Genomic DNA, 14,035 nt, shown 5'->3' on the forward strand with positions numbered 1-14,035 from the left:
TGCGGTCGAGTCAGATGGCAGTGGCTGTGCTGCAGGAGGGGTGGCGGGGGCCAGGGAGTGGGTAGCTCCACACAGGGTGGCGGGAAGGCTCCACAGAGAGGCTGGCGTGTGGCCACGGGCCCAGGGCCTGCAGGCTTGGGAGGGCCGTGGCCGCCTCTGCATGAAATGGGACCACGAGGGTTGGAGTGGGAAGGGCCACCACCTGACTCGTTGAACACCCGCTCTGGTCGCTATGTGGGAAAAGACCAATGGGACACAAGTCGGCAGATGGGGCACCCGGAGGAGGCTGCTGTGGCCACCGGCAGGAGGGGACAGTGACTGCCCTGGGGCCAGTGGGGCCAGAGGGAGATGGTCTGCCTGGACAGACAGGCAGCCGACAGCCTCTGCTTCTGGGTCAGGCGCAGGGGGGACGGAGGGAGGGGTGCAGGCACCCACCTGAGCTGGGGCCTCCTGCGCTCAGGTGGGCGAGGCAGAGGTGCAGCCACGAGGGAGGAGATCAGAACTTATTTCTAAATTGTCAGAAGTTACGTGGGACTGTGGAGGAGGGTCAGCCGTGGAGCCCAGAACTGGGGCGGCCTGGCCCCTGGTGGCAGCGGTGGCCGCGTCTGTACGAGAAAGCTGGCGTGCAGTCTGCTCCGCAAGAGGGACGGTCAGGTCCGCATACTGGGGTGTATCAGGGGACCGGCCCAGAGCCCCAGTGCAGCCTCGCAAAGGGCCGCTGGTCTCTCCGCAAGGGACGTTGCAGTCAGATCACACAGGCAGACGACACCATCAGAAAACACGTGGTTTATTAGGGTTAGCTGTGGCAGACGCTGGTGCGTTAATAGTTCTAATACACGGGGCCCCACTAACAGCTTACGTGTAGGAAGGTGGCTGAGCGGCGGCAATGGCATAACCAGTAAATGGCTTATGATCCTAACAGGCTGATGCCAGCAGTTGGTGAAGGAAAGAGCAGGAGGGTGGGGCCCTGCAGGGAGTTTCCAGAGCTCTCATCACAAGCCCCAGGGCCCCCAAGAGCCAAGGGGAAGCTGGGGTCACCACCCCCCATCCCAGCAAAGGAATGGGCCCTGGCGGGGTTGGGACCTCCAGTGGCTGCAGGTGGCATCTTTTCCTAGAGATTTTTTCAGGCGTGAAACCACTTCGTGTGGCCCAGCATGGCCTCTGAGTTACAGGGCGGTACCGAGTTCACAGGCGTGCTTGGGCCCAGTGTCCCGAGTAATATGTCCATTCTCCCAGGCGTGGTTTGGATAGGCTGCATGTCCAGGGCCCCTCTGTGGCCTCTGTCCTCCTGTCACCTCGAGCCCAGGCCGTGTGTGACCTCACTTCCTTTCCAAACCCAGCTCCCCTGCACCACGGTGATGGCACGGCGGTGGTGCTCCAGGTATGGGCACGGAGCCGCCAACATGGAGGGTGACCCCAGTTCAAGACTTGCTCGGTGCAGCAAGCACGGGAGGGTGCTCCCTGGGGGCCTCCAGACGCTGCTACCTGCACCCCTGACTCAGCAGGTGGACGTACCCTGTGTCCCCTCCCAGATGAGGAAACAGTCCTGGTTTCAAATAACTTTTTTCTTTTAAATATGGGCGATTCTTTAACCAGATCCGTAAAGGTGACGGAATAGCCTCCATAAGAGCTTTCAAGTAAATAAATTAAGCATTCAAAGATTACTGGGCAAACCACGTGCCTGGTATTTAACCTGGGATATGGCCTTGCCATGGCATGCTTCTGCGAGGTGGGGGGCGGGCTGTGACCTGCAGGCGGGACGGCTGAGCGTCTGGGGTTTGTGGGTGGAGTTTCTGCCGTTCCTTAGCCCAGAGAGCAGGAACTTTCTCACGGCTGCCCAGCTGGGCAGGTGGGGCTGACCTCTCTTTGCATTTTCTACATGTTTTTCTCCTCCAAAGAGAAGCCAGAGGAATAAGACGTGGCGATGAAGCCGCTCTCTGTTGGGACCCAGGCGCCGTCCCCCGGGGCTGGGTGCCTGGGCGCCTCTCCCTCCCAAGGGGCAGGGGCAGGGGCAGCAGGACACGCACCAAGGTCCCCGTCAGCTGACGGTCGCTGGGGTGAGCAGCTCGGGGGCCCTTGGAGGTGGACCGAGAAGCAGACCTGGAAGAACACGGCACACGTGGGGCATCAGCTCCCAGCGCTGGAGGGGGAGGGGAGTGGGGAGTCCTGCCCCCAGCTTCCACGTCAGGCAGGGAAGCCTTGGGGTGGCGGGACCGCACCTCCCCCAAGGTTCCACGCCCTGGCAGCTCCATCCCCACCACGGCCACATCTGCAGGTGGGGCCTCAAGACCTGACAGCGAGTCCCATTTCAAAGTCAAAGTACCCCCCGGGTGGGTGGTGACCCCGTTTACTTCTGGCGCAATTGAGGGCCAAGGGGTGGGGGGCTGTGGGTTTGGCACCGAGAAAGGCAGCGGGGCTGCTGTGGCCTCAGGCCTGCAGCCGTGGGCAGGGCCACCGCGTGGGGAGCTTCTCCGGCCACCAGAGGTAGCTGTGCTGCCAGCACCGAGGCTCCCAGGGCGGCTGTGGCCCGGCAAGCGGGAACTGGGACAGGCGTGTCCCGCACGGGGCTCCTAGGCCCGCCCCCCGGGGCTGCACAGGGCTGTTGGGCATCCATGCCTTCAAGCCCCCTGGTTCCCACCACCCCCCCCGGCTCTGCTTCAGAACAGACGCTATACACACGAGCCACTCCATCTCCAACACAATCATCCTCTGAGCCCCAGGTTAACACTAGTCAGCGACGAACAGCTGCCCTGACGTGCCCCGCGGAGGGAAGGGGGCGAGGGTGCCTCTTCTGGGCCAAGCCCCACCTGCCCACAGCCCACCCCGGGCTCCTGGCGGACAAGGAGCTGACACGGGTCACGGGGGGACATGTGCTGAGGAAGTGCAGGCATGTTCTGGGCCGCGGCGGCGCCAGTCTGCCGGGGAAGTGGACGCCGCCCCGCATCCGGCGGCCAGAGGGGGGCCCCAGCCGAGGCAGTGAGGGCGGGGCGCAGGGTGGCGGGAGGGGACCCCTCCAGTTATTGCAGCGGGGGTCCTGGGACCCTGCGGAGCAGGAGAGGCGGGGCAGGGCTCTGCAGCCTAAGGCCTTCCAGCACGTTCTCTGGGAAGTGCTGTGACCTCCTATTTTTGCATAAAGTGTCCACCACTTAAGGCAGATCCAGTGGCGGACGGCCTGATGTGCGACAAGACTGTCTTTTTCCTTTTTTTTAGTAAATTGTGCTAGGGATTCCTCCAATTTGTGATTTTTGTTTGTTTGTTGGCAAGCCACATCTAAGAAGCCAGCTCCTGCCCTTCCTCTGCCTGCTTCCCCGGCTGGCCAGGGCACTCAGGGCGGGGACCCCGTTCCTGTCGCCGCTGTCCTTTGAGAGACCCACGTGTTTATCTCACGGAAGACGGAGTTGGTCACTTCAGGAAGCTCTTTGTGGAGGATGTGGTAGGCACCTTCGTAAATCTGCAATTAGGAAAGACAGGAAGTCACGGCTACCGCGAGTGACGTGTGGGCAAGGCAGCCGGGCAGCGGATGGAGAGGACCCCCTCTCCACGCACCCACGCCTGGTCAGCAGGTGGTGCTGCAAACAGCTGGAAAGGTCCCAACATGTTCTTCAGATCCTTTCTTGAACCACTGTCCCCTCTCCACGCCACTCCCCCTCCAGCCTTGCCCCACCTGCGCCTGCTCTCCTCCCTGTGGGACCCCAGCCTGACCCGGCTGACCCTCACTCCTACCCGCCCACGGCGGTGGTCCTGACACCAGCTCCACGGCCCTCGCATAGCGGTGGCCGGGGATCACTTGCACTCTCGTAGGACTTGGCTTCTCAGCATCATTCAAAAGCTGACCAGGGGAACCTTCTAGAAACACCTTCCTCCGTGGTTCCCACAGCTCTCAACCCTCCTGGTCTTGTTCCCGCCTCTGGGTCAAGGCTGCCGCACGCCACCCTCCTGAGCTGCAGGCTGGTGCGGCCGAGGCTGGGTCGGGCCTCTTTCCGCCTCTCCCCAGGAGCCCCGTCCAGGCCCCTGGCTGTAAAAACCACCCGTGCACTGATGACTCAGAACCTGTGTCTCCAGCCAGACCCCCCCGAGCTCTCCATGTGTCTAACCACCTGCCTACTTGCCATTTCAGCGATTTCCAACAGCTATCTCCAAGCTTGTTTGTTTGTTTCTTTGAACTGTAGCATACATCATATAACATGAAATTTACCATCCTAACCACTTCTGAGTGTACGGCTCAGTGGTGTTAAGTATCTCTGCACGCGGTGCCACATTCTCATCCTCCACAACTGAACCCTGTCCCCGTTACAGCGCCCTCCTCCCAGCCCTTGGAAACACCACCCTACTTTCTTTCCTTTTTCTTTTTTTGGCTGCGCCACTCGGTTTGCGAGATCTTAGTTCCCTGCCCAGGGCCCCAGCAGTGAAAGTGCGGAGCCCTAACCACTGGACCGCCAGGGGAGTCCCTCTACTTTCTATTTCTATGAGCTTTGACTACTTTGCATATGTCATGTGCGTGGAATCACGCACTATTTGGCCTTCTGTGACCGGCTCATTTCGCTGAGAACAGCCTCCTCCAGGCTCATCCGTGTGGCAACGGGCGTCAGAACTTCCCCCTTTTCGAGGCTGGAAAACACCCCCTTGCCTGGACGGACCACCTCCCCTCAGTGGGCACCGGGGCTGCCTCCACCTCTTGGCCGCCATGAACATGAGGTGGAAATATCTCTTCGAGACCCTGATTTCAATTCTTTTTCTGAATTTCAACTCTCTCTCGGGTGTGCCAATGTGGGACTTGCGGCTGGGACCATCTCCCGCCGTGATGGGAGCGGCTTCCCTTCCCCTCCTTCCTCCTGCGGTTCATCCGGGCCTCCCTCTGGCAGGGGTATTGGGCCAGGGGCTGCCACTCTTAGCCGCGACGGAGGGGCGCTGGACAGTGCAGACACGTGAGAGCCTTTGTAGCACAGCGTGCTGGGGCAAGCGGTGCAGCGGGCGCGGGGCAGAGAGCCGAGCGCCAGTCCCGGCACCCATGCAGCAGGTGTGGCACCTGCGGGGAGCTGCCGCGTTCCCTATAACCTAGCGGGAGGTGGCCCTCGACCGGGGCGTCCACTCGGCCGCGCCCAAGCTGGGGCGGCACTGTCCAGGGACACGTCAGTTCGCGCGTGTGCCCTCGGGTGGCGGTCTGCCCAGCCGAGCACGCAGAGCCACCTTCAGGCCCCGCTGCCACGTGGCAGGGACACAGCCGGTGCGCCTGCTCTCCCCACCCTCCAGCCAGCAGTCTTCCCGGTTCAGCCAGACACCTGGGAACTACTCCACCTGGAACAGCATTTTCCATCCTGCCGTGCGTGACACGCCTAACGCTCTCTGAGGAGGACGACCTTTTCTGCCCGGAGGCCAGCTGCGGACGTGCCTCCCCGGGGGCCAGGCCAGCCCTAAACCAAGGGGACGTGGGGCAGCTGCTCACCTTGAGCGTCTTGTCCTGGCTCTTGGCGGACTCCATGAGCAGGTAGGCGCCCCTGCTGTCGCACAGGCGGTCGGCAGAGCCCTGCAGCAGCAGGAAGGGCAGGGTCAGCTTGGGCAGCGCCCGCTCCACCCTCGACACGGCGTTGAGCAGCTGGGTGCCGAAGCACACCTTCAGGCCTGCGCGGCAGATGAGGGGGTCCGTGTTGTAGATGTCCACCTGCGCGAGGAGAGAGACAGGGGCCCGTCAGGTCCTCACGGTCCCTCCTGCTCTGGCTCTGAAGAGCCGACCCCGGTGGCGGGCCTAGATGGGGACCCCCGGTCAGTCTGGCCGCGCTGCCCCTGCTTCCAGCCTGCTCTGTGACCCCCCCCCCACGCCTGTGCCCTGGGACGGTCTCAGTATCAAGCTGTGGGTTTTCTTCAGGTGAGCGACATCGTACGTTCGCTCTGATGAGTTCACACAGGAACAGCTCAGAAGATGTCTGGTGTCAGTCTGAGTGGATTCTGTTTTCTCTAAGTCTGTCTGTCCTGACACAGTGTCCCCTGGCTGAAGAGGGTGAGGGGCACCCACGACTGCCAGGTCACAGGGCTGTGTGTGCGGGAACGAGGCCAGGGAAAGGCTTGGGCAGGACACCCCCGCGGGCTGCAGGACGTGGCTCCAGCAGGCTGCCTGCCAGCCCGAGAGGCAGGTCTGCTGTCCCCCTGCGCCTGTGGACGTGGCTGCCCCTCTGCTGGACGTGCGCAGCGGCCGGGCCTGCCCTCCGCAGCCGTCAGCCGGCCGGGACCTCCTCTGACACCAGCCTTGCCTGCGGCTGGGGATCTGACCATGCCCTTTGCGGGGCTACCCGGGCCCCGTCCTTGACTTTCTGGCTTCACGCCTCTTGCCCCAAGGGGACAGTGAGTGGCCTGCTTGCTGTGAGCTGAGACGGGACACATGCCCACAGAACCCTCTGGACCAGGTCGGGGCCGTGACACCTCTTCCCTCACCTCTCCTTTCAAGAGCTGTGTGGTGTCAGGAGGGGTGAGGGAACAGAGGGTCAGCTGCCCGCAAGGAGGCTTGAGTGTCCACTGTGTCTCCATCTGACTCTCGGGCGGGGGCCGCGTCTTCCTGTGACAACTCCCCAGCAGGGCCTCATCCAGGGTCCCAGATCCACTTGCAGAGGGACAGGCTGTCCCAGGTGCCCCCACCACCCTCAGTCTTCCGGAGCAGGCGAGCCAGACCACTTGGGAAAAGCCACACGAGATGAATGAGCCCCTTACTGCAGCGGAGACAGCGGGCCTCCCGCGGGGCCGGGCCACCAGTCTGGGGGCTGAGAACACGGAAGCGGCAGGGGCTCCTTCAGGGTCTGCAAGGAGGGCTGCTCGGGAAGAGGCGGCGGGGCCAGAGAGCCCTGGCTGCCAGGTGTCCCGGTGAACGAACGCCCAGGGCCAGGGCCCACGAGGTCACCTCCTTCCTGAGCGGCCTGGCGCCTGCCCTGCTGACGGCCATGAAGCCCCGCAGGGAGTCAGCTCCGGGTTAACTGCTCTGACGGCCCAGGTGGCTTCCCACTCTTGGCTCTTTTCCCACGACTGGAGCACGTAGGCGCTGTGTACACAATGGTCCATTCTAGACCTGGGAGGAGCCGCCAGCTGTGTCGGGGAAAGGGCAGGCCCCTGTGCCAGCCACCACCACACGGGGGGCAGAGGGGCGGCCGGGAAGGCAGGGCAGGGACCGCCTCCTCTCAGGGAAACAGGCTCAGAAGCCCAAACCCTCCCCTAAGGTAACCACCCCCGCCCAACCCCAGGGCCTTTGCCTTCCGAGGGCTTAAGACCTAAATCCACCAAAAGTTCTCCTAGTGGGGGAGGGTCGTGTCCTGTCCCCCAGGCAGGAGACGGAACAGCGTTCTCCCTCCCAGCCCAAGCCAGGCCCAGCACCCGTCAGCAGCCTGAGGCCATTCAAAACCAAACACCGAACAGTCGGTGCCCGAAGATCACTTACTGTGGGATTCCATCTCCACGACATTCTTAAAAGGACAAACCGGGGGCTTCCCTGGGGGTGCAGTGGTTAAGAATCCGCCTGCCAGTGCAGGGGACACGGGTTCGAGCCCTGGTCTGGAAGGATCCCACGTGCCGCGGAGCAACCAACCTCGCTCGCCACAACTACTGAGTCTGCGCTCCAGAGCCCTCGAGCCACAACTACTGAGCCTGTGTGCCACAACTACTGAAGCCCGCGAGCCTAGAGCCCATACTGCGCAACGAGAAGCCACTGCAATGAGAAGCCCGCACACCGCAACAAAGAGTAGCCCCCACTTGCCACAACTAGAGAAAGCCCGCGCGCAGCAACAAAGACCCAACACAGCCAAAAATAAATAAATAAATTTATATTTTAAAAAAAGGACAGGGCTTCCCTGGTGGCGCAGTGGTTGAGAGTCCGCCTGCCGACGCAGGGGACACGGGTTCGTACCCTGGTCCGGGAAGATCCCACATGCCGCAGAGCGGCTAGGCCCGTGAGCCATGGTTGCTGAGCCTGCGCATCCGGAACCTGTGCTCCGCGGCGGGAGAGGCCACAACAGTGACAGGCCCGCGTACCACAAAAAAAATAAAGAAAGAAAAGGACAAATCAGAGAAATGTAGACCAGACAAGTGGTGGTCAGGCTTGAGGGCGTGGGGCTACAAAATGGCAACATGGGGTCTTTGTGGGGACAGCCTGACTCACCCCCGAGGGTATCCTGGTCGCCATAACCCTGTGGTTTTGCAAGATGTCAGCTCTGGGGCAAACTGGGCAAGGCACACAGCTCCTCTGAGTGATTTCTCACAACTGCACGTGAATCAGAGGTCTCAAAGCACAAGTATAGTGAAAAGCACAACAAGGACTCGGTCTCTGGCGATCTCTCTTGCCCCCCTAGCCCCCATTTCTGGAGCACAGCCGCGAAGACATCAGCTGGAGGCTGTGGACCCAGGTCCAAGCCAGGGCATCTTTGCTCCAGGTGACCAACCTCTGGGGGTGTGTCCACCGGCTGAGACATGACGTCTTTTCTCTTGGGGGGAAACCCTGTGAGGAAGACCACCCAGCCCTGATGTTTCCCAGCTGTGTGACGTGGGCAAGGCTCTTCTCTCTGGGATGCAGTTTGCTGATCTGTGAAATGGGGGTGACGGTGGTCATGCCCCGGAGGACGCCGGGCATCTGGATGGGATGTGCGCCCACAGCGAGGCTAATGCCGTGCGGCTGCCCGACCCCAGCGCGGGGCAGCGAGGTGGGGCGCCACACTCCTCGGCCTGGGTTGCCCATCGAGGAAGGGTCCTCTTCCGAGCCCCAGCCTCTTCCGGCACCTTCCCTGTCGGGGGGGTCTGAGGGCTCTCAGCAAGGTTGACTTGACAGCTGGGAACAAGCCAACTGGGGCGCCTGCCTTTTTTTTTTTTTTTTCCTGCGGTACGTGGGCCTCTCACTGTTGTGGCCTCTCCCGGCGCAGAGCACAGGCTCCGGACGCAGGCCCAGCGGCCATGGCTCACGGGCCCAGGGAACCACTGCGCCACCAGGGAAGCCTGGGCCTGCCTTTTGAAAAAGCTTCGCCCTGAAGCACAGGAAGCAACCCACAGGTGGGAGCGATCTTAAACTTCTGGTTGAGCAAATTCCAGGAATCACCCCCCACCCCCACCCAGTCAGATCTCTTGACCTCTTTTTTGAAAAGCTGTTCTGGGATAGACTCAAAATTAGATTTTTAGTTGGAACAGTATTAGAAATAACTAGCCCTGAGCCCTCACCTCTGTGCCAGGTGCTGTGCTGAGTGCTTTACATGTACTTGCTCCTCAAGTCTCTGCAGGACCCCTACACAGAGACTGTCATTATTATCCATTTTACACATGAGGAGACTGAGGCTCAGAAAGGCTGGGTGACTCACCCAATGTCACACAGCAAGTAAGGGACAGAGCCAGGATGAGAACGAGGCAGTCGGGCCCCACCATCAGCATTCCCAACCTCTCACCACGCTGCGCTACGTGTTTAGACAGGGGGAAGTCAAGGTGAGTCCTGTGGGCTCAAGCGGCCGGGGGCGTGGAGTTGCAGGGAACCAGCACGCCCCAGGAGAGAAACGGGTACGTCCCTGGTGAGTACTGTAGTGTGCTGCCACCCTCACGGACTGCCACGGGGTGGGGGGGGGCCCTCTGAGCACAGGTGAGTGTCCTGCCCACGTGATTTCACACTTCCCAGAGAGGCCCAGCCCAGCAGGCTCAACCTCCTGCGTTCCCTCCCAGGCACCTACAGACATGTCGCAGCTGGTCTTCCTGACCCTCCTTCCGGCCCATCCCCTCCCTCTGCCTACGGAAACCTCATCTTCCACCTGCTTCAGGGCCACCTGGGATTCCCATCTCCTTCCTCCGATGTTTCCATCTCTCTTAATCCACCCATTTTCACCCCAGGGAAATCAGATAGCCTTCCCCAGCATACTGGAGAGAGCAGGGCAACTCTACCCAAGAGTTCTCTGGAGCCAGAAACCTGTGGGAACCCGAAGATGAACTGGCAGGTCTTTGCAGAGGCCATGTCTTCGCCCCCGCCTTGGTCTTGAACGGCAGGACTGCTGCAGAGGGAGCTGGACAAGAGAAAACCTCTCCTAGGCCTTGCCTCCGGACTTTTTGTTGGAAAGCTCAAGCTTCCCCCCGACCACCCTGCCTCTTTGTCCGCTGTTAACAGACCCACGATGTGACCCCGAACACGGGGCCTGGGTCCGAAGAGCAAATGACACAGTGTCTGTTGACCTGACGTGCCGCCTGCAGGGTGGGGAGGGGACATAAGGGTCCTGCCTGATTCCACAGAGTCTCCCCAGCACGGCCGACTGAAGCAAGCCCTGTTTACCGAGGCCCAAGTTCCCGCTATGACCCCAACCCCGGAGCAGGCGCCCCGCCCTGGGGGACTGAAATTCCTGAGCCAGACCAGAGGAGAGCCGCCAGAAGTAAGGACCTGCAATTCCACTTTGGACAGAAAGAGGACTAATAGGGATTAGCCTACATGTATACACTGCCACGGATCAAGGGCGTGTGAATCACTGAACATCTTTTCCCGAGAAGTGCTTTTTGCTACTAAAGCTTGAACTCCTGTTCACCCTCGTACCTGCTTTTCGAGCCCTGAGGTGGGCCGGCAGGTCAGGCCCTGGGCAGGTGGGTATAAGCGGTTTGCACAAACCCACCACAGGGCACTGGAACCAGAAGTGATGCAGAGCGTCACCTTGCTTGTGCCTTAGGAGTGGTGGTCCCTGCGGTGCGACCCTGGAACCAGACACAGGTCCTGAGTGGTCACCGAGGGAAGGGAAAAAGCAGACCCACGCTCTGCACCCAATCACACGGGCCACGGCCACCTTTTCACAGGCCCAGGGATAGAATAAATAATAAGAGAAACAAGAAAGAATCACTGGGGTCTTGCAGGACCATGTTCACAACTGCTGGTCACAAAACAGCAAGATCGCGTGGTCTCATGTCTTGGAATCAAAAGTTGGTCACAACTGAGGAAATCAGAACATGGACCAGATGGTGAGAGGTAATGAAAGGAATGATGATGACAGGGAATTACTGTTACTTTCCCAAAGTGTGATGACAGAAGGGCTTGTGCGTGAACGTCCTTATTCTGGGTCCTTCCTCTTGGGCAGCACGTGTTGAAGTACGACCACGGGGTCTGCAACTTATTTCCTTTCAAAAGTTTCAGGGGACTTCCCTGGTGGTCCAGTGGGTAAGACTCCATGCTCCCGATGCAGGGTGCCTGGGTTCAATCCCCGGTCAGGGAACTAGATCCCGCATGCATGCCTCAACTAAGAGTTCACATGCCACAACTAAGAAGCCTGCATGCCGCAACGAAGATCCCGCGTACTGCCACTAAGACCGGGCGAAGCCAAAATCGATAAACAAACAAACAAACATAAAAAAAAGTTTCAGCCAAAACAATGCATCTACTTTATGGCATTGGATTTGGCAATAATTTCTTGAATATGACACCAAAAGCACAGGCAACAAAAGAAAAAAATAGATAAACTGGACTACCTTAAAATGAAAACCTTCTGTTCATCAAAGAACACTATCACAGAATGGGAGAAAACATTTACGAACAATGTACCTGGATAAGGGGTTATTATCCAGACTATATAAAGAACTCCTACAACTCAACAACAGCAAACCTGATTAAAAAATGGACAAAGTACTTGAATAGACATTTCTCCAAAGAAGATATATCAATACAAATGGCCAATAAAGCATGTGAAAAGATGCTCAATATCACTAATCATTAGGGAAATGCATATCAAAACAACCTGGCAACCCCTCTTCTAAGTATAAACCCAAAAGAATCGAAAGCAGGGTTTTGAAAAGATACTCGCGCACCCATGTTCACGGCAGTGTTATTCACAAGAGCCGAGAAGCGGAAGCAACCCAGTGTCCACTGAGGATGAATGAATTAACAAAACATGGTCTATACAGACCATGGAATATTGTTCAGCCTTAAAAAGGAAGGAGATTCTGACACCTGCTACCACACGGATGAACCCTGAGGACACGATGCTCAGGGACATAAGCTGGTCATGAAAGGACGAACACTGAGGCCCCTCGAGGAGTCAGCTTCACGGCGGGGAGGGGCTGGTGCTCAGTGGGGAGGAGCTTCAGTTTGGGAAGATGAGAAAGTTCTGAAGATGACGGTGCTGACGGGTGAACAACGTGGATGTGTCTAATCCCACTGAAGTGTACCCGGAAAACTGGCTAAGATGGCAAATTTCATACTCTGTGTATTTTAGCACAATAAATCGCAACATATTTAAAATATACGTCCATATTGATATTCCATCTTTAAGCACAGATAAAGAAAGTACGGCAGAGTACTTCCAATTGGTGAATTATGGGGAGGAGTACACAGGTGTATGCTATACTACTACGTCGACCTTTCTGTAGATTTGAAATTTTCCACAATAAAATTGGAGGGCAAGCTCCAATCTGAATTATGGAAGTTAACCTCTCCTCCCCACAGTCTCGGCTTTCATGTCATTTTTATCCCCTTGTCAGGAGAAGCCACGCATCCCCTGGGCAGGTTTGGGGCAGGAGACCCCTGTGGTCAGACTGCACTGTCTGGGGCTCATATCGGGCTTGGCCAGTATCCCAAGCCTTGGCAAGTCAGTGGCATCCTATCCACACATAAACGGGCCTCCAACCCTCATCTCCCGGCCTGCTGCGAGGTCACCGGTGGTACCTCTGAGACTGTGGTAGGTGAGCCCTGCCCGGCCTGCAGCTGCTTTCTTGCTGGACCCGTGAAGGTACCTGGGAGAGAGGCAGGGCAGGGGGTGCCTCGTTTTGTCTGGGGCCTGGCTGGCAGCTGGAACTGCCCCTGACAGGCTCTCCACAGAGGTCCTGGCTTTTCTGCTGCCATTACAGCTGCTGACCTCAGGGACCCGCCCCTCTCGAGCTCGGAGCCGTTTCTGCCAGAGTCCCGGGGGAAGGAAGGCTGGGAGGCAGGGGTAGATCAACGTACCCTATGCAGGTCACCGGCCCGAGCTAGGCCCGCTCACACGCTCCCTCGCCGACCACCCCACACGGAGGCCCACGCCAAGAGATGTTCCCATGGCTCCTTTTTTTTTTTTTAAGACATCAGTAAATTATCAGCTGCCCGAAATAGACCAGTCTTCTGTGGCGATACGAGCCATGAATGATGGCGAGTCACAGAATAAGATCAGCTAAGCAAGCAGGTTATACTGGAAAGTAATAACCGGCTCTCAGAGGGGCTTGTGGGAGGCTGTGTCCTGGGGGCAGCATGGGAGGCTCAGCCTATCTTTAGACTTGGTTACGATGAGTCAAACGCCTCGGCATGGCCGAACCTTCCCAGAGCTGGCAGGAGCTTCCCAGGGCCACGGGCAGGTGGCCTCCCAGCCGTGTGGGCAGAAGACACGCAGGCAACAGGGCAACAGTGGCCTGACCCCTGAGGCAGGCACACTGCAAGTACTGGGTGGGGGTCTGGAGCGGAACCCACCACAGAAATGAAAGGGAGCAGAGCTGGCCCCTTCTCAGCTCCCTGGGTGCCCGGAACTCACCATATGGCCAGCAGGCACGAATGTAAACCAGCCAGGAGACGCTTGGAGGGCGTCCCAGCATAGTTACAGAGAACAGAGACTCGGTTCTAGAAGACAAACTGCCCCAATATATAAACAGTGGACGTTCCCAGCAGAAGACCTGGACACAGGGCCAGGGGATGGGGCCTGGAAGGGAAGCAGGGTACCTGTCTGTGAGCGGTCGGAGGGTCATGGATGGTGTGCAGGGGGCGTCAGGAGCTCCTCAGCATCTCCCCCTCACACCTCCCCCTCCGGTGGCCTTGGCCGGAGAACTATTTAGAATATTCAAGGCTTTTCAGAGTGGGAGGGATTCATCACATTCCGAAAAACCCGCGGTTGAGGGTGGAATGATTAGTATGTCAGTACAGTACGCCAGTGTGCTGACTGGGGACTCTAACTGTGCAGACAAACACGACAAAGGCCGAGCAGCCACTTGCCTGTTCCCAGGATTTCAGTTCCAGGAGCACTTCAGAACTAAGGCTCCGACATGAGAGACCTAGGCTCAAATCCTTACTTAGTAGCTGTGTGTCCCTGGATAAGTGACTTGC

The 14,035-nt window shown here is 58.8% G+C and overlaps 1 protein-coding gene across 3 annotated transcripts in view; it reads right to left on the reverse strand.

Moving 5' to 3' along the window:
* Window positions 1–3,190: 3,190 nt before the first annotated feature.
* The window catches only part of MGLL (monoglyceride lipase), a 102,010-nt gene continuing 91,165 nt past the window's right edge, over window positions 3,191–14,035 (reverse strand). For 2 of the 3 annotated variants that reach the window (XM_065885329.1, XM_065885326.1), the window contains 2 exons: window positions 5,444–5,659; window positions 3,326–3,451 (listed from right to left, as the gene is read on the reverse strand). In XM_065885329.1, the coding sequence (XP_065741401.1) occupies window positions 3,326–3,451; window positions 5,444–5,659 (342 nt within the window). Of the gene's footprint in view, window positions 3,452–5,443; window positions 5,660–14,035 lie in introns of all 3 variants that reach the window. The other variant, XM_065885327.1, reaches the window with a different exon arrangement.

This window comes from Phocoena phocoena, chromosome 10 (genome assembly GCF_963924675.1).
Source record: "Phocoena phocoena chromosome 10, mPhoPho1.1, whole genome shotgun sequence".
In the NCBI taxonomy this organism is placed as follows: Eukaryota; Metazoa; Chordata; class Mammalia; order Artiodactyla; family Phocoenidae; genus Phocoena; species Phocoena phocoena.